Source organism: Acinonyx jubatus, chromosome C1 (genome assembly GCF_027475565.1).
Source record: "Acinonyx jubatus isolate Ajub_Pintada_27869175 chromosome C1, VMU_Ajub_asm_v1.0, whole genome shotgun sequence".
Lineage (NCBI taxonomy): Eukaryota > Metazoa > Chordata > Mammalia > Carnivora > Felidae > Acinonyx > Acinonyx jubatus.
In genome coordinates, this window is record NC_069381.1 from 202601820 (window position 1) to 202621683 (window position 19864).

The 19864-nt window shown below is 42.9% G+C and overlaps 1 protein-coding gene and 1 long non-coding RNA gene across 2 annotated transcripts in view; one reads left to right on the forward strand and one right to left on the reverse strand.

Moving 5' to 3' along the window:
* The window catches only part of PAX3 (paired box 3), a 96243-nt gene that overhangs the window by 25819 nt on the left and 50560 nt on the right, over positions 1–19864 (reverse strand). The window contains exon 5 of the mRNA XM_027049566.2: positions 5391–5596. Within this exon, the coding sequence (XP_026905367.1) occupies positions 5391–5596 (206 nt within the window). The remainder of the gene's footprint in view (positions 1–5390; positions 5597–19864) is intronic.
* LOC113596414 (uncharacterized) lies at positions 13499–19840 on the forward strand. Its single transcript, XR_003417149.2, has 3 exons — positions 13499–13918; positions 15973–16028; positions 19745–19840. It is a non-coding gene; the product is annotated as an uncharacterized LOC113596414 (long non-coding RNA).

Below are 19864 nucleotides of genomic sequence, written 5' to 3' on the forward strand. Positions count from 1 at the left end.
TGCTTTAAAAGATACAATAATACCTTTTATTCGCCCAGGTACAATGCAGACCGGGCAAAAATTGAATCCCATGCCCCCCACCTTGCTACCTCTGTGACCCTGAACAAATTGTTGACTATCTGTGGGCCTCTGCTTTCTCATCTTCTAAATGGGAGAAACAAAAAGCTACTTCACAAGATTGTTGTGACAATTAAATAAGACACTACAATTAAAGCCCTTGAAAGAACACCTAGGAAGTATTTAGCGTTTAATAAAAGTTAGCTATTGGGGTGCCTGGGTGGCTCAGTTGGTTAAGCGTCCGACTTTGGCTCAGGTCATGATCTCACGGTTCGTGAGTTCGAGCCCCATCTTGGGCTCTGTGCGGACAGCCCAGAGCCTGGAGCCTGCTTCTGATTCTGTGTCTCCCTCTCTCTCTGCCCCTTCCCTGCTCATGCTCTGTCTCTCTCTGTCTCTCAAAAATAAACAAATGTAAAAAAAATAATAATAAAAAAAAGTTAGCTATGAAGTATAAACATCATGCCGTCACTATCTTAGACACCCAAGAATTAAACCCTTGCTTTGTCTTCCCAGCTCTGTGGTCTACAGCCAAAGCCTTTTGTGCCCATGAGCAAACAGGAAAGTGCCCAAATAACACCTCAAATAATTGAAAGCCAGTTTGGCTTGAATGGAGACTTGGGTTAAATTTGCTTCCAAGTTTCATGGATTAGTGCTAATTATCCCATGGTGTAAGTCTAATTTTGCCCATCAAGAAATTACTGGTTCAGATTTTTGGTGTGGTTCTCAAAGGCAAGCTAACCTACATTATTCCAGATGGGTTATTTCAAATGTAATTGGAAAAATGGGGAGAGGATATAATACTTAATGCTTAGAAAGGGAATTCACAACATTTAAAATGCTTGATTAAACACAACATTCAGCGATGTGTAATGTGACAAGGCCAACATAGTACTTTCCAAGTAGGTAAATTCAGGATAAGCTGCAATATCCCTGGACCTTCTCATTCACTCCACACCCCCTCTCTTTCCACATCCCACTCTCCCAGTGCTGCTTTCCAGCTGTGACCACTGTACAGAGAACAGGTCGGGGGCGGGGGGAAGAATGGGTAAGGTTGACAAGGAGAAGCACCAGGCTCTGAGGAATGTCAGAGGACCGTGAACACACAGAAAGGCAAATTCAACTGCATGCATCTTCATTCACCCCGAGAGCAAACTCCTGCTGAGAATTTCAGGGTGATGATATTTTTGCATCATTACGGAATTCAGGCCCAAATGTTCCATACCTATCTTAACTTCTGAATGACACAGATTTGCTGGATGGCTTCAAACTCCCATTGGATCAAAAATACAAGAAAACACGTGTTTGGCGAGAATGTAGAGAAAAAGGAGCCCTCATGCACTATTGGTGGGAATGCAAACTGGTACGGCCACTGTGGAAAACACTATGGAGATTCGGTAAAAACTTAAAAATAAAACTATCATATGATCCAGTAATTCTACTACTGGATATTTACCCAAAGAATATGAAAACACTAATTCAAAAAGCTATATTCACCTTTACGTTTACTGCAGCATTATTTACCATAGCCAAATTATGGAAGCAGCCTACATGTCCATCGATAGATGAATGGATAAAGAAGATGTGATATATATATACATATACATATACATATACATATACATATATACATACATACATACATACATACATACATACATACAATGGACTCAGCCATAAAAACAAATGCAATCTTTCCATTTGCAACAACATGGATGGATCTAGAAGTTATAATGCTAAGTGAAATCAGAGAAAGACAAATACCATATGATTTCACTCATGTGAAAACTGAGAAATAAAATAACTCTTAACAATAGAGAACAAACTGATGGTTACCAGAGGGGAGGTGAGTGGCGGATGGATGAAATAGGTGAAAGGGATTATGAGGACACTTATTGTGATGAGCACTGAATAATGTATAAAAATGTTGAAGTTCACTATATTGTACACCTGAAACTAATACATCATTGTGTGTTAACTATACTGAAATTAAAATCAATCAATCAATCACTCAGTCCCTATTGGATTTCCCTGAGAATCTCACATTACTGATGAGAAATCATGCATCCTAGATATTTAGTTATTTACTTATTTTGTTTTAGAAAGAGAGAGAGGGCAGGGGAGAGGGGCAGAGGGAGACAAGAGAGTGAATCTAAAGCAGGCTTCATGCGCAGTGTGGAGTCCAACACAGGGCTTGATCCCACGATCCCAGGATCGTGAACTGAGCCCAAATCAAGTCGGTTGCTCAATTAACTGAGCCACTCAGGTGCCCCTTAGTTATTTTTAATCGGGGGATGGGAGAGGGGAAGATGACATTTGAGAATATGACAAAGTCAGGGACCCCTCTCTGGTTAACGCTTGTGTATACACATACATACGCACACACACGCACAGAGGCAGAGGCAAAGGCACAAAATTGTGTGTACAGATCTCAAGTCCCCTAGATTTCTTGAAGTTCTTCCATGATTATCCTGGTCATCTGTGGACCCAAACTGAGATCATCTGATCTAACCTATCCCATATTTGAAAGCAAAACAAAACAAAACAACAACGACAACAAAAAACTGAAGCCAGCAGGATTACAGCAGAATCAAGTGACTTCCTCAACAAAACACGTTTGGCAAGCTGAGACCAAAACCCACATCTTGTGACTCCTAATTAAATGCTGTTTCCTCCAACAGCTTCCTTTGCTGTCTTCCATTATCCTGGCAGGAAAAGTGATACTTCTCTGCTTTGTGGAGTTCTCAGATGGAATATTTACCAAAACTTTTGCACATCATAAATATTTGCATTCTTCCCCACAAAACGAATGCTTCCCATTATTTGCATAATAATACCCAGGAGGGGAACTGGGCACATCAGTCTTTGGTGTAATTCTTAGATTGTGTACTCAGATTCGGTTGTGATAAACACGACGTAGCTACTGTCTAAACAAATTTTTATGAAATCCTGACAAACGCCTAAGTTACTATACGTTAATGCCATCTGTACCCAGAAGACTTTAGAAATATTTTACTCAGGGGGAAAAAATAGAATGTAGACTTGTTTGGGGTGCGGGGGGGGGGGGTGCTTCGTTTGGTGTTTGGTTTTCCCAGGTGCCCCAAATTAAACTAACTCACACTTTCTGGCTATCACTCAAACTGAGTTGACTTTGTTACTGCTTTCCCAGATCCTTCTAAAAACTAAAGGATTTTGTTCTGGCATTTTAATCAGTGATTAACTACTCCCTTCTTTTTCCTGCTGTGTTAAGTAAAAGATCCATATGCCAGGTGTTGTAGGGAATTTGTTAGGCTGTAGATCATAGCTGTGGTGCAAGACATGATGTGTCTCAAGGGAACTAATGAAGCTATAAGGAATGTAAAGAGTCACCGGGTTAAAGCCACATTAGGACAGCTGTTAGGTTAATGAGGGCCCTGCTTTGGAGAGGAGGTCACTGTATAGAAAAATATGAACCACTCTTTATTGGTTTGATCCCATGTCCTCTGCAAGCTCATGGGCCTTTCTCATTCTCCTCTGACATTCACGGAGCCAGATGTGAATGCGGGGCACTGCGCAAATTGCAAGGGCTTGAGATTTATTCTGTCCCCTGTCCTTGTTTTTGGCAAAGGCAGGAACGAGGTGCAACAACACTGAACATTCTTTTAGTTTCCCGTCACTCTCTTTGTTTGATTTCTTTAAAATCCGTGCTTATTTTTTGACTCCGAGTTCAGAGCTGTCTTCTGTCTGTCTAAAGGACAGACTCGGGATGTGGGCTTGACCAACAGGGAGTATAGGGACCAAATCCTGGAATCTAGTGGGCACTCAATAAAAGTTTGCTGGAAGAATAGAGATTGGAATGGATCTGACTTCAGATTTAAATCAGGTCATCACAGAACTATGATAAAACAATTAGATTTGAGGTATATCATATTTGTAACACTGTGATATGTAATAACAGAATACGTACACTACATATATAATACAGTATTTATGTACACATAGTATCATAATTTGTGGTTAGTGGTGGTCATTTCTGGAGAGGAACACCGTATCCCAATGTAACAGGTAGAGAGATTCAATAGTTCCAGCTGTAAAACATTTGCACCATAACACCTCCCCAGATCTGTGGCCCTTCTCTTCACTCACCCTTCCATCCACGTCCTGCTTACACAATCGGTTGCCTACATTCCAGCTCTGGATACCTTTGGCCACCGTCCTTTCCCTTCCACTCCCATGGCCACTGACCCGTTTCATGCCCACGGCTTCCACTGCCTATCACATCAACTGTGAGAGCCTTCCCCTGAAACCCAAGCCCTCCACAGGATGTGCTCAGCCTAGATGGCCAACTCTATTCCTCCCTGCCCCCTCTTACCTCTCCCTAGCCTCCAGCCAAATTGAACAATTCACTGTGCCTTCAACATGAATGGAAATGAAATGTCACCAGGTCTGTAACTCATGTGTTGACTCACATTGTACTCACCCCACCCTCCCTGACCAGTGAATTTCTCTTTGGCTTCGAAAGTTCATCTTCAATCGGCCTTCTTCATGAGCCTCTCCTGTTACTCCAGCAAGATCTCATTCTTTCCTCTTCTTAACTCTCACCGCACTCTGTTTCTGCCTTAGGGTACTTGTTATATCTGGTTTATTGTTATTATTATTTGTGCTGACTTCATTAACCATATTACACTGCAGCTCCTTGAGAGATTTCTCTTAATCCCTCTTAGCGTTCCTTCACTTTGTTAGCACTATGATACACGGAAAGCCAAGTTGAATGAGAGTTCTTCTGATGAGGCTTTGTAACCTGGAAGAGACTATTTCTGAAAAAGGCTATAACAGGAGAGGTAATCAGCTGCATATGAGACGCACTGATCAATCTAGAGACCAGGTCAACTGAGCAGTTCACTGCTGAGTCTCCAACCTCACTTGGACTATGAAAGTCAAGCCGCCGGGAAGAACACAGCATTTCCAGATGAGGCAACTTAACCAGAGAGAGGGGTGCCTGGGTGGCTCAGTCGGTTAAGCATCTGGCTCTCGGTTTTGGTTCAGCTCGTGGTCTCACGGTTTCTGAGTTCAAGCCTCTCTGCTGACCGCACAGAGCCTACTGGCGATTCTCTCTCTCCCTCTCTCTCTGCCCCTTCCCTGCTCTCTCTCCCTCCTCTCAAAATAAATAAATAAACCTTTTCAAAAAGGCACTAGAGAGAAAGGTGGGACCTTTATACTACGAAAGGCTACAGTTCACAATGAAGTGCCTTCGCTAACATATTTATTTTCTTGGTTTCAAATCTGCTTTAGATGAGAGGACACTTTTTCGTTTCCTGTCCGGATTTAATCAGGACGTGGCTGTCTGGAGTCAGTACCTGTACTCGGGCCTCCGTGAGCTTCGCCCTCTGTGCCAGCTCCTCCCTGGTATAAATGTCAGGGTAGTGGGTTCTCTCGAAAGCTCGTTCCAGCTCTTCAAGCTGTTCTGCTGTGAAGGTGGTTCGGCTCCTGCGTTGTTTTCTCTTCAGGGGCAAATCTGGTTCGGAGTCAATGTCGGAGCCTTCATCCGATTGGGGTGCTGAGGCTAAAGGCACAAGAGAGAGAAGGTGATAAAATGGGGGTCAAAAAACAAGGGCGACCAAGCCTTAATGATTCAAATCCTAACGTCCATCCCCAATGTCTTCCCTGGGACACCAAGCCCCTCTCTGCAGTATTATATTATTAAATGATATCTCCTCCCCTATTTTGTCTCCAGGCCCCCCAGGCAGAAATCATTGTTCTCTGCATCTGTCAGTCGTGGTCCATTATGAGATCTTAGCAAACAGGGACGGCATTCTTTCACTTTTATGGCCCTTGTCCTTAACACTTAATGGGTACTCCATCTGTGTTTGATGAATGAATCATTTAATTTGGTTCCAAATTAACTTTCTCCAACTTTTACATGAGGAAATCTGTTTAAAACGGTGGTTCTTTAGAAAAAAACTCCAGTGGTGCCTGGGTGGCGCAGTCGGTTAAGCGGCCGACTTCAGCTCAGGTCACGATCTCGCGGTCCGTGAGTTCGAGCCCCGCGTCGGGCTCTGGGCTGACGGCTCAGAGCCTGGAGCCTACTTCCGATTCTGTGTCTCCCTCTCTCTCTGCCCCTCCCCCGTTCGTGCTCTGTCTCTCTCTGTCTCAAAAATAAATAAACGTTAAAAAAATTTTTTTAAAAAGAAAAAAATTCCAAAACTAATGTAGTATCTAAAAAGCCAATAATAGTGAACTGTTACAGGATCCCAACAAATTTACAGACTCTACCGCTCCTACAGAAGAAATCATACTTATAGTTAGTATCTTATTACCAGATACTGAGAAATATTTAAGAAGAGTTTAGATACTGTTGATGTAAACCTCCTGAACTGACTCCAGAAAAAGCAGGCATAGTCTAGTGACCTGTCCCTACACCAAAAGTTCAAAGTCTGGGTCTCTGCTGAATGGCAAGCAGCTGCCCAGAGGCTGTCGCCTCATTTGAGGAACACAGTGAAAAATTAAAATACGAGTGCCTGTGTTCAAAAATTATCGCAGTTGTGAGATGGCCACAACAGAGCATAAAAAGCAAACACAGAGCCCTTCTGAGCATGGGGCCGTGAGTGAGCGACTGCACAGGTCACATGTCCCTGAAGCCAGGCCCGTTGCAGGCCCCTTCCCAGCAAGTTTGAGTTTGTCTGTGTTAGCAGACATCAGGGAAGGAGATTTTCCATAGTTAGTGTGTGAGCATCTCCGAAAGAGAGGAAGGAACTGGGAAATTAGATAGGAATTTGCATTAATGATGCAATATGGCATCCGTGAGTTCTGGCAATAACACAGTAACTGTCAGCCTGGAGAGTGTTCTGAGGTTTGTGGGCACAGCAGACACAGGGCTCTGGGCAGTAGCACAGCCATCTCCCGGAGGCCCTGGACATCAGGGCAGTAGCAGGGGGCCATCAGAGGGCTCTCAGGCCACACACTCTGAGCAGAGCTCAGGACACCCAAGGGCCTTGCTCCTGAGCATATCCAAATGCACTCTGAAAACTCCCCAAATAGCTGAGGGATCCTCTGGGGAAGGGGCTGAAGTGTGCTATCTGCAAATGAGGAAGGAATTGTAGATCATTAATGTCATTGTCAAGGTAACTCCTTTGCACACCCAGGCTGTAGGACCCGAGGAAACAGGTGGTGCCAGAAGCGATGACAAAATGCAAAAAAGTACCAATTCTCATTTATCTTAAACTCCAACAACTCTGCCCTACAGAAATCAAAAATGTCATTCGACTTCAGTATCAATTATAAGCTGCCCAAAAGGGGTACACGTCCAACATAACCCATAAATATAATTTTAATTTTTTAATATTTAATACTTTTGTAATTTACTCACACTCAAACTTGAAAATTAAGAGAGCGAATTAATAATCTATATGACAAATTAAAGAAAAACAAGTTCCTGTACGTAAAAGCAAAATGGAAGCATCATATATAATGCTCTGCTATATGTTAGCCATGAGGCTTGGTTTTTCAATTATGTTGTCTAATTTAACATAAAATGGTTTCATTTTCTTAGTTTATTTATTTATTTTGAGAGAGAGACAGAGAGAGAGAGAGAGAGAGAATCCCAATCAGGCTCCACACTGTCAGCACAGAGCCCAATAGAGCTTGAACTCACGAGCCAGAAGATCATGAAATGAGCCGAGATCAAGAGTTGGATGCTCAACCGACTGAGCCACCCAGGCGCCCCTAAAATGGTCTAATTTGATATAAATCTTGTTTTAGGATACTTAGGAAATAAAACCAGACTTTCTTTAAGTGTGGGAATGTTTCAAAGGAGCAGTAACACGCTAAGAAATGTGCCATACGTTGCATTATAAACTTCAAACGCTCCCAATACAACTTATGTGTGTATGTGTTTGATAAATGTGAGTCCAATTAAAAGAGCGGTAATTTGTGCATCATTGTAGGGCAGTGGATCTTGAGCTGTTGGAGCATCAGAATCACTTGAAAAGCTTGTGAAAACACAGATTGCTGCCCCCACCTCGTTCCAGAGTTTTCTGCGTTCACAGGTGGTATGCCAACTTTACTGATCCTAAACGATACTTTGAGAACCACCTCTACAGAATATTCCAGACTCTCATTTTCTCTCCCCAAATTCCCCAGTATATAATATTTTTCCTGCTGTAATTTATCAAAGCAACACTTCCACATACATAATACACTTTTCAAGAAATGGATTAGTTGTTCTCCTAAGACCATTGCGTACCATAAAATGTTTCCCTTCCCTGTTTCCAGTTTCTGTTGCCCTGACTTTTCTGTCTTCTGTAAATTCAGGTGCAAACCCCAACAGCATTTAAGGGCTGACCAACAGCTTCCTCTGCCTGTGAGAACCTTAAATCTTTGCTTCCCCTTTCTCTGACTATGATCCCATTAGGATAATAGTATGTGGAAATTTTCATGTTTCCTCTGGGAGTCTCTAGGGTTATTAAATCCTCCCAAGTAAATATGATGTGCCATGCACTGTCAGGTCAATTAATCAACATCACCTCTAGTTTCTGAAGAAAGGGGGCTGCTTACATTTGCGAGTACCAGTGAGAGTTAATTCTGAGGGTCAAGGCCACCGTGTTCCACCTGAACAATCCATATCCCCCTGAATATAAGCTTTGTGAGCCTCTCTCCATCTTGTTCACTGTTGGAAGCCTTGGAACACCGTAGGTGCTCAATAAACACATGATGACTGAATGGAAACACCAGGTAGAATTTAAGTTTTGGACCAACACTGATTTCTCTGCCACTATTTTGCACCTTTAAATGGAAATGCTGCCCTTCTGAGTCTCCCAGCATGGACTGAAATGAGGTTCAGGAGTCCACAAATCCTCAAACATTATTTGGAAGTTTTTGCAAGTATTTGCGTAACTGTATTTTTCTGGGAAATAATTATCAATTTTTTCTGAGGATTGTGATTTTTTTTTAAAAACAAGTTGATCGCCAACAGCTAGTAATTAAAAAGACTCAGAACGGGACGCCTGAGTGACTCGGTTAAGCGTCAAACTTCAGCTCAGGTCATGACCTCGCGGTTCACCAAGTTTGAGCCCCGCATCGGGCTCTGTGCTGACAGCTCAGAGCGTGGAGACTGCTTTAGATTCTCTCTCTCCCTCTCTCTCTGCCCCTCACCCACTCACACTGTATCTCTCTCTCTCAAAAATAAATGAGCATAAAAAAAAATTAAAAAGACTCAGAATGTCTAGGAGTTCAACAATACAGGCTTTGCCACCAAAAATAAAATTTTCTTTGACAAGCTAATAAGTCGCTACTTGTATTTCTAGACTGCTTATTCAAGAGCAGTCCAATGGTTGTGCCTAACTAGGAAAACCTCCATAAAGCACCATTTCAAAAGACACTGAGGAAATGACTTGCCTGATTTCTCTGCGGGAAAATTATCCGAACCAATGGATCCTTTCTGGCAACATGAAGCCACAGTTGTACCAGTTAATTCTACCTTGTCCCCATCTGTACAGCCCAAAAGGATGTGGGCTTGAAGATATGTTAAGTCAGCCACCCAAGACTAATCTACCAGCCAGGAGATACTAGCTACTTCTAAAGATGGAAACACTACCGTGTCTTGTATCACCAATAGAAATAAGATTCATTATTTGTGCAGAACACGAATCACAATAATGTCATGAATGTGAATCATTCCGTTTTTACCAAAAACAAGTCTGACACTTACATTTTAACAGCACAAGAAAAAATATTTTGAAGTTCATCTATTTCACATATTCAACTTTCCTCTAGATACTTGATACAAAATACCTAATCCTCCTAAATATTACAGCAAAGTAAAAACAAGGCTTTTTTTTTTTTCAGACAACTCAACACAAAGAAATTACAGTTTTTCTAATGCTGTGACTTGGACCCCACAAGACAGTTCTCTAAAATAGACTGCTGGGATATAACAACTAGATTAAATATAATCTCTTCGGTAATATAATCTCTTTGGATTACTTCTTCTGTCTAGCCTTAATATTAAGAGGAGATTTTCAATGGCATTTAAGTGACTCAGTCATATTCTACACACGCCTTCACAAAGTTTGCTTTATTATTCATTAAATAGAGATATTGTTCCCCAACTTGAAATTCCAGAACCGCTCTCATAAGAAACCCACACCAACATATGATACATGACTTTTTGAGCGGAGATTGTATTGCTCTAAATTGCATAATTCTCCAATTTTACCCCAATCCATATTCTTATCAGACCTTGAAAGTTTTGACTCTATTTTCAAAACCCCCTCACAATCCATTTTCTGACTTATACATTAGTGTAATTCAATGTCTCCAATGAGCCTGGAGCAAACCTCTCTCTTACCAATGTAAGTACACAAAAACCCTGTGAAATAAATACCCCTTTGTACAAAAAAAGGAAACTGAGACTCAGAGACAACATTATTCAGATCACGTGACTAAGGAAGCTACGATTTGACCCAGGTGTATGGGGCTTCGGAGGACATACTTTCTTTCTTCTAGCCTGGTATGTTCTAAATAGGTGCTCAGTTCCTTCCTTTCTCTCTCTCTCTCTCTCTCTCTCTCTCCCTCTCTCTCTCTCTCACGTGTGTGTGCTCACATGCACACGTGCGTGCGCACACACACACACACGGTCCTTTTGAAGAGAAATACCAGAAACAAATCCAAACAGGAATTCTAATACAAGTTATTTAGCTGATTGCCACCAATGACTCATTTGTCCCAGGTTTTCAAAAACCTCCTAGAATCAAATGAAATTTATGAAAACACAACCGGTTAATATTATACACCAAATCAATTTCCTGATCGAATTTAACTCCATTCAATGAACATTTATTGAATTCTTTGTATATTCAAGTGTAGTCATTAAACAAGGGTAAAGCCCTAAGAAACTAATCCATTTGCCAAGATGCTGAATGAATTTATTTAAGAAAACAAAATAGTCTGACCATTTGAAGTCTCCCTTAAGAATCATTGCAGAGCCCTGGTCATAAGATCCAGCGTCAATCTAGAAGATACTATTGGTCAAAAGCAGTTGAACTGATCACTCATTTTACAGCTTTACTAAATCCTTCTTTTTTGCTATTAAAAACATCTTAGTGAAAGGATCTCAAGCCCTGTAAAGTAACCTCAAACTGTTTTCAGACAAAAGTGCAGGAATAAATAACTTGAAATCTGTTGGGGTATTCACAAGTTATTCAGTAGATGCCCCACAGTGATCCCAGGCAAACAGTCACCTCTCCCCAGGTGCCTCAGTGTTTCAGTTCCGTGCTTTGTATGAAAGGTCATTTCTTCCTTTTCCCTCTCAAGCTAATTTTAGGTCTCAGGAGCCAAATTTTTAGTGACCCCAATGATTTCACATTAACTCCCAAGATTAACCTTGGGAACGTGGACATCATCAGTTTAAAAAAGAGAGAGAGAGAGAGAGAGAGAGAGAGAGAGAGAGGTCAAGCATAGGCAACAATCATTACCCCCACAGGATTACAAATTCTTCCTTCGGAAACAAATCAAACTGGGAGGAGAAGGCAGAAGTATTTACCACCAGCGGACCAACCATGAAGTTTAATTAAAGAAGGAATTACAGAATTAGAGAGTATGTCTTTGTCCGTTAACCCCTTGTGACCTCTTCTGTAGCCTGAAGAAATATTTCATCCTAGTTAACGCTATTATACATGAGATCTTACCTCAATTTTATAGGGATTTAGTCACGTGGACTTCTATAATTATTGGTTTCCAGACCAATATAATTCAGGGATGGGAGACAGGCAAAAAATGGAGAAACAAAATAATTCACAAGCATGAATTTGGCACACTGTCTTTCTTCTCAGCAAGACCTTTCATTTGAATAATTAAAGAATCAAAACATGACAACCATTTAAACTCTATGTTTGTCCCAGATATAATACGATGCAATTTACAGACACAGAGGAGGTGGGGAGGATCTCTCTCTGCGGGCTCTGAGGCTGAACGTCATCATCAGTCATTCACTCTAAGATGGCCCCAGACCACATCAGACGGTCTTTTCGTCTGTACTAATCTTTGCAAGCTCGACCTATCAGCATTTGTACTCAAAGCTGTGTCTTGCTGATTAAAAAATAACAAGAATACAACACAAATTAAAGTAAGAATCGTGCCTGAGAGCTCCCTGAGATCACTTCCTCCCATATCCGAGGGTCTTAGGGGACCTCGCAGGTATATTCCACAAGGTCTTTCACGGGTCAGCTCAAAGTTTGAGGCACCCGCTTGGCTAACTGCAGAATGTCTCCTGCGTTTGTGAGTGTTGCCATCCAGCATGAAGGGGACGATGGGACAGCTAACTGTTTTCTGACGTGAAGTGGCCCTTCACTGAGAGAGATGTGAATGACCTCTCTCGTGTTTACTCGGGTGAAAGCCAGGAGTGAGGCAAGACTGATATTCCCTCACAGACCCAGAGTAAATGACAAATGACATTTTCCCTTTGTGATCTTTGGGATTTTTGTTGACTTATTTGGAGGCTTTTGTTGGATCCCAAGAAATGGCCTGTGGCTGAGGCCTATTCTACCGATTTCCACGCTCCATCTGTGGAATCCATCAACGGGGCATTTTACCCTCATTCAGGGGTCTGACACCTGCCTGGCAGGGAGCAGCAGACACAAAGAAAGCCGGGAGTGGATGAGAAAGGGGAGGTTGGTTGTTTTTTTTTTTTTTTCTTCCAGGGGCGGGGGGAGGTTGAAATGGATGCACAGTAGGGGTTAATCCAAGCCAGTCTAGAGACTTCAGCACCTGGAACCTTCTCTTCCACATTAATTCACAAGCTGAGAAGTAATCGGCGACATTATTTTTTTAAGTGTGTTTAAATCCTATCTAGGTCAAGAAAAGAAAAGAGATACAGAAAGGAAAAGAGATACCTGCCTGAAAGGAACACACGGGAAGACTGACGACCAAATCCAAAGGTGGACGTAGAAAGTGCGCGAGTGACCTAACAAAGGATCAAGCATTCAAGAGAACTTCCCAGAATTCCTGACTCAGGGACGATTTGAGGAGCTGTTATTTTGCTGGTGAATAAACAGGGAGAAATGGCCCGTCACCTCATCGGTGGTCCATGTGGAGGGGAGGGGGTCCTGTTTTGCTTTTTGTCGCCTCTACAACTTCTCCAAAGGTGCCAGCCAAGAATCTTTAACAAGTACCCCCCCCCTCAAAAAAAGAATAAGAATAAAATAAAAGGAGGTAGGACGATCTGTGGCAAGAATATTCTGGGCTTTCTCCAAGAAAGGTTCTTTTCAGAACACTCCATCTAATTAAGACCCGCAGCCACTTCCCCACTGCGGCCCCTGCCTCGCAGTCCCCATTTGGGGGTTGCAGAGATGTAACGCTATTCCCCTCCCCCCGCCCCCAGGTCCTTCCCTCGGAAGCCGCCTTCTCCCAGCACGGGGTCATTAGAAGGAAAATAAGCTCCTGCCAGGTTGGTGCTAATCAAAATAGCACAAATAAACCCTGACACTCAACAACTCCCCGAGTGCCTGCCGCCCCGGGAGGAGAGTACAGATTGGTTATGAATCCGGCCAGCCGCGCGTGCTGCACACCCGCCCCGGAGTTCTCGCAAGTGCACGACATGGACCGTTGGGTGTTTACTTAAGATAAGAGCTATGGAGCCGCCAGAGCGGCCAAGCTGCCTCCTAGGCGATGAGCAGCACGGCCCCAAAGACCCCCCAGAGCCTAAGGTTCCATCTCGGCGCAATGTCAGGTGCGCGGCGCACCTGCAGCTAGGTTACGCTGAGACACCTTACCTCGGAGTGGAGTTCCTCCCAACGGCCTCGCCTGATCATCGGTCACCGCAAAGGCCTCCTTTGTAACAACAAAGCCAGAAAGAAAGGCTTATGCTTCCTTGTTCGTCACAGCCCCGCCAGTAAGTGGCCTGTAACAGCTATATGCACTTGATACATTTAAGGAAAAACCTGCCTGGGCCCTTTTTCTTCCCGCGATACAGCAGCATCTCGTCTGGGGGAGCCGCAAAATCGTGACCAAAGTGTTTCAGCACCTCCCTCCCCAGGCTTCAAGTGCAGGACGCATCCTTACTTGCTTAGAGACCCTGACGCTGACCCAGATTACCTCGGTGGCTTCTTGAACCCTCTGGTTTACGACCTGGAGGTGCGCGTGACGAGAATTGCTCTCAACAACATGAATCTCTCTCGCCGAGGGAAAAGATGAAGTGACACTTCCCTACCCCACCCCTGCAAACGATTTTTATTTGCAGTTGTCTAACGGCTTTTTAAAAACGCCGCGGTCACTGCCACTGGAGCATTTCAAAGAGGAACAGAGGAAAGCCCCCAGAAAATGTGTTGCTATTCAATTAGGAAAACTGATTAGTTGACTAATTAATCAGTTAACAGCTTTCTAAGAATAGTCTCCCACGATACGAATTTCCCCCCTCAAGAGCTTAAAAGTCACTCATAATTAAAATTAAGAACCAGAGCTCGCTCTCTCCGTGTTAGGTCCCCATGGCCCTAAAAGCAGGCAAGCTAGGTTCTGGTTTCCCGGGGATTGGGCTGCATGGAGCAAAGAAAGGTAATTTGCACACTGAAGGGGAACAGGAAAACGGTAGTTCTCGTGGAAGGAAAAGAGCCAAGTGACTTTTATTTACAATTGCCAAGAGAGAGGCCATTATTGACCATATGTGCCACAATGGCCCTCTTATCACGGGCTGGCCATCATGTCCTTTGGGAGCTGTTAATGAACTGGGTAATTGAGCTGCTGACATGTGTTACCAAAACAAAACAATAGGAAGAGGAGACAAATGAACATTTTATTTGCCAATCAGAGTAGGTTCGCCTTTTCACGGAGCTGCGGCTAAGTTACTGACTGAATACATAAAACAGTGCATTGAGAGCAAGCAGATGTAGACACAATAATAGTTAACTGACAGCTTCTGGCCCATCTGTGCTTAACATTTTGTTAAAGAAATTACTTGACTTGCTAAAGAGGCCAATCATACAGCTGCCCCGAGTGCTACATTATAAGAGATAAATCATTAGCTAAACTGTTTCATGCTTAAAATGACAATGCTTATTAACAGTTGTGTTGGGACATTTTTGCCGGCACAGCTTGACACAGTTATTACTTGCTAAAAATGGGACAACTCCTGGATTTTCAACAGAAGGGAGTTGGGGCAGGGGGAGGAATCAGAACACTGCAAACCCTTTGAAAGAACAATAGGCATTTTTAATCTCTCATGATTAAGTCTGCATTTCTAAGATGTTACAAATGGGGGGGGGGCGGGAACCTGTGAAATGGACCACAAGATGATGTTCCATGTGGTAATTAGGTATCTTTCTTCCATATCTCTTTACTATGGTGGGGGGTGGGGGACACCATGTTGCAAAAGACTTGCTTTCTGAGAAGATTTGGCTAATGTTCTTGTTACTGCATCTGAATTGAAACCACATTTTTTTACCCCCGGTCCAAGTGTGGTTCATCCACTGCCATGCAGGACAGCTTACCTCTGAAATCATGTCTTTGTAAACTGGTTACCCAGAGACAGAACATGGGTCCCTCAAAGCCCTTCTTGTGATGATCCCTTCAACATTCTGGGCAAAATTGAGTCAACAGTAGCAACAGTGCTATATGAAAGGCTGCTATTCTGACTCACTGACTGCCTGGTATAGTCAACTCCTGCTTCCTTCCTCCTTCATGTACACGTTCTTTCATTTTTCCCAAAACCCTATTGGAGGAGTGTTGTCACCCCCATCTTATAGATGAGAGGGGGGAAAATATGAGGTCTGGGGAGTAATGTAACCTACCTGATCCATGAGAACGCAGAGAGGTTATCCAAATATAAGATCGTATATATCAAATATAAGATCTAATTAGCATTGCCATTTGAGGAGGAAGACTGATGTGGGCTGGAAGAAAAACTGTAGCCAATATCATCACATTTTTTTTCTTCCTGGTCTACACTGCCAGGACTCAGATGTCACAGTCAACTCTGCAAATCAGTTGTGAAAACACGACTATAAAAGGTGAGTGGTATTCTCAGTGGTGGTTGGTGTGTGTGAAAATTATGTTATGCACAGTTACTAACAGAGATCGCTGGCTATGAAACAGAAACCCTAGCTATGTATACAGAGCTTTAAAATAAGACACCACCTGATTCGTGACACAGTGGACAAAGACAAAGAACCACCTGGCCTTCACCTTTATTTCCCACGACTGGATATTTTTGCCATTGTGCGCATCAGTCACTTTCACATCGACAAATAAATCCAAAGCAGAATATATAAAAGAGATAACAAGTTGCACAAAGAGCCTTTCAGGGGGTAGAAAAACAAAAGAACGCTTTTGCCACCCTTATTGAGACAGGACTAGCAAAGACACACGCGACCCACGCTGTTTTAAATTTTGTCAGGATTAGCATGGCGGGAGATATTCGGGGCGGGGGGGAAACCAAACACAAGAAAGGCAGATTTAAGAAGAAAGTTAAATACGACACCTTTTGTGCCAGAAACCTACATAAAGAGATAGACGCCTGACAGCCTGGACAGACCAGGGGAAAGCATTCCTGCAATTGCTGAACCATCAGAAACCCTAGGCCAGTCCCTTCATCTCAGAGCCGAAGCCCAGAGAGCAAGCAGGGTTGTCCAGAATCACACACATGCTTCAGGAAACAGCGGCTGATGTTGTCCTCGGCACCAAGGATGCAAAGATGAATGATGTGTGGACTTAAAGTCAGAAAGCAAAAGTCGCATCACCTGGCTCCCACCGCAGTGCTCTCTCCACGGAGGCCAAGCCTGGGTACACACAGAAGATAATCCAGCCGTGTCCTGCAGCAACAGGGGGATTAAACAGCCTCTCAAGGCTGAAACACCTAGATACATTATTTACCAAATAACGGAGCCATAGATTCTGTGAGCCTGTGATCTTTAATATAGAGATCAAATTCATACATAGATGCTTTCACTGACACCTCCCATATGGCATTTCAAGATTGTTTCTTCGCTTTTTGTCTCCTACGGGATTCCATGAGGGTTTCAGAAAAGGGGCAGCACAGGAAGCTTGTTTTGAAAATCCAAATCTTACCTGGGCCAATTATGGCTTCTTGGAAGAGAGAAAGAGGTAATAACTGAACATAAGCGAAAGAGGAAACTTTTCCTGGAGGCAAGAGAGGAGGCTGAGCGTAATTCTCGCTGGCACAGGAATTAGTGGCAACATCAAGGTCACCATCAGAAATCATTCACGGAATACCTACTGCGCAAGAAACTTCAGTCGAGGCTGGGAGGGAAGGGAAAACGAGGAAGAGACAGTGATTTCGCCCCTTCAGCCTGCAGAGGTATGAGGCTCAGGTCTGGGAAGTTGGCCAACCGGTCAAGATGACTAAGTAGAGGGTATGAACTATTTATCAACCTCCCCGCTTTTTGAAATGTTGTTTTCTTCTCTTTGCATCTGAGCGACAGTCACCATTGAACTCAGAAGTGATTCCAGAGGTCTGGGCACACAAAGCTGGCCGTCTGGCAGAAGACCTCCAGCCCTGGAGACAGGCCAGTCGATTCCAAATGCCCAATGGGCCACTTCCTCTCTGATATGGGGAAAGCTGCTTAACCCTTGAAACCGGTTCTTTCATTAGTAAGTGTGGCTCCATACACCTGCCTCAAAGGCGGATTTAAAGGAAAGGCAAGCGTTTGTAAAGCACAGAACAGTTCCCGACGAACAATATATCCTCAGCAAATATGGCCCCCCTCTGCCTCCCTTCACCACCATATTGTCCAAGCTCACCAGGCATAAAGGACTAGCATGAGGAAAATGCTCTCTCTAGGTTAAGACTGAGGGAAAAGTGGCCACTGAAGCCTTGTAGAAATTTCCAAATTTGTGAAATAAGAGCCTCGTCCAATGTCTCATCTGCTACCTCTTCCAAAGATCCTGTCTATAATCAGCCAGTATACATGTATCCAATTAAAAAGGGTATTCAACTCTTGCTCCATATCTAATTCCCTTAGAAACCCAAAATGTTGGCCAGGCTGACCCAGGACACGTGTCTGTGCTGTGTGTCAATGTTTAAGGTAGCTCTGAAAGTAAATAAATTCTGTGCTCCCAAGTACCTCAGGGCCTGAACAAGAAGGCTGATGGATCAAAAATCAGGCAACTAGCCTAAAAGAAATTAAATATACTTGGCCTCCCCTCTATGCCAACATTCATTTTGGTTTCCATGGGAAAGAGCTTTGAATATGTTTGCTCGGAGGCAAATTCGCATCTGCTTTTATGTCTACTGATACACGTCTAAAAAACAAAATTGAAATATAGTTTTAAGCAATTCACTCTCTGATCGTGTTGATTAGTGTCCCCAGCCAGTGTGAACAGCTCAGGCACCCAGTCTCAGAAGAAGAAAAAAAAAAAAAAATACAAGGATGTCTTCGGTAGCCGGCTTCTATGTGAATTACTAGACAACTGCCTTGCCCCTTTACGTTGCCTTTTCAGGAATAATCTTTCAGAACTGAAGGGAAATTAATAAGGAAATGCCAGGTAGAAGGGAGCAATGGAGGGAGAGAAGAAAGAAGAGAAGAGGGTTAGCTGTCCATCCTAGCAAAGACGAGTAATAATGCAGTAAGTGATTTTAGAGTCAGTGGGTTGACCCCAGGCACTCCTTTCCCAAAAGACTGATGACAAGTCCTTTTGAGTTGGGAAAGCCTGCTCTGAGGGACGAGAGTGGGAGAGTGAGGGTCTGAAAACATGTCCTGATCCTTGGCAGCTTTGAATAAATTACAGACCCTCTTGGATGGAAACCAAAGATAGTCCTACTCATGTTTTCCACTCACGCCAGCCAGTGATTTTAACTGGGAATCACCCCATCAGCATGTCAGGATAGTGCTAATATTTAATCCAATTCAAACTCAAGTCCTACTCTTCACTACCCAACGATAAGTTTATTCCTAAGAAGAGTTTCATGGACAAAATATATTTTCTATTTTTGGGGCACTTTTGTTTTCACACGGTAAATGTACATTACAGTAAAAAATAAAATTTGGGCAGTGCAAAAAAAAAAAAAGATAACCCCAGAATCCAAAACAATCACTATTGATTTTAAATTAAGGAGTTAGATTCTATAAATGGACGTTTGGCTGGCTGGCTGGCTGGCTGGCTGAATGGATGGACAGAGCAAGAGTTAGATCTAGATTGACCAAACTTCTTTACTTGTTTCTTTCCATTCTTTTGTTCTGTGTATATTATTAACGAAATGTAAGTTTTTAAAAACTCTTTCTTGATTAATTACACCTTAAAAAGGTAAATAAAACTCTTCCCTCCAGCAAGCATTCAAATGAATTTATCTTTGTCGTTTTGGTAATAACAACAAATTGAGTTGATAGTATTATTATGTGCAAATTTAACTTGAGTTCTGAAATTCTGTAGCACTATTCCTTCCTGTTTACTCATATACACCTGCAGATACATTTGAAGGTGCAAATATAAGCATGTGCCCATCTCTCTATACACGGACCAAGATAAATGACATGTACTCGCACTGCATTCACAGGACGCCAGCATATAATTCAGTCCAACGAGCACAGAAGCTGTTCCCATACATCTCACTATAAATAAGCCAGTCTTGTTTAAAAGCTTCTCAAAGGCCTGAAGCATCCAAGGTGGTTGTCTTTACTGACCATTCCTCCCAATCCTTATCCCCATTTCTAACTAGGCTATCACTAAGTAAGAGGGGGCCCCTAAAATGCTTCCTTCTCCCTGATAGAAGCCAGAACAGGATCAGTATGTGCACAGAGCGGGACACCGGCTGGAGAAGAAAACCAGCAGAAGCACAGCAAGATGACATCCAGGTAAATAACAATGTAAATTACGGGGGGGTGGGGGG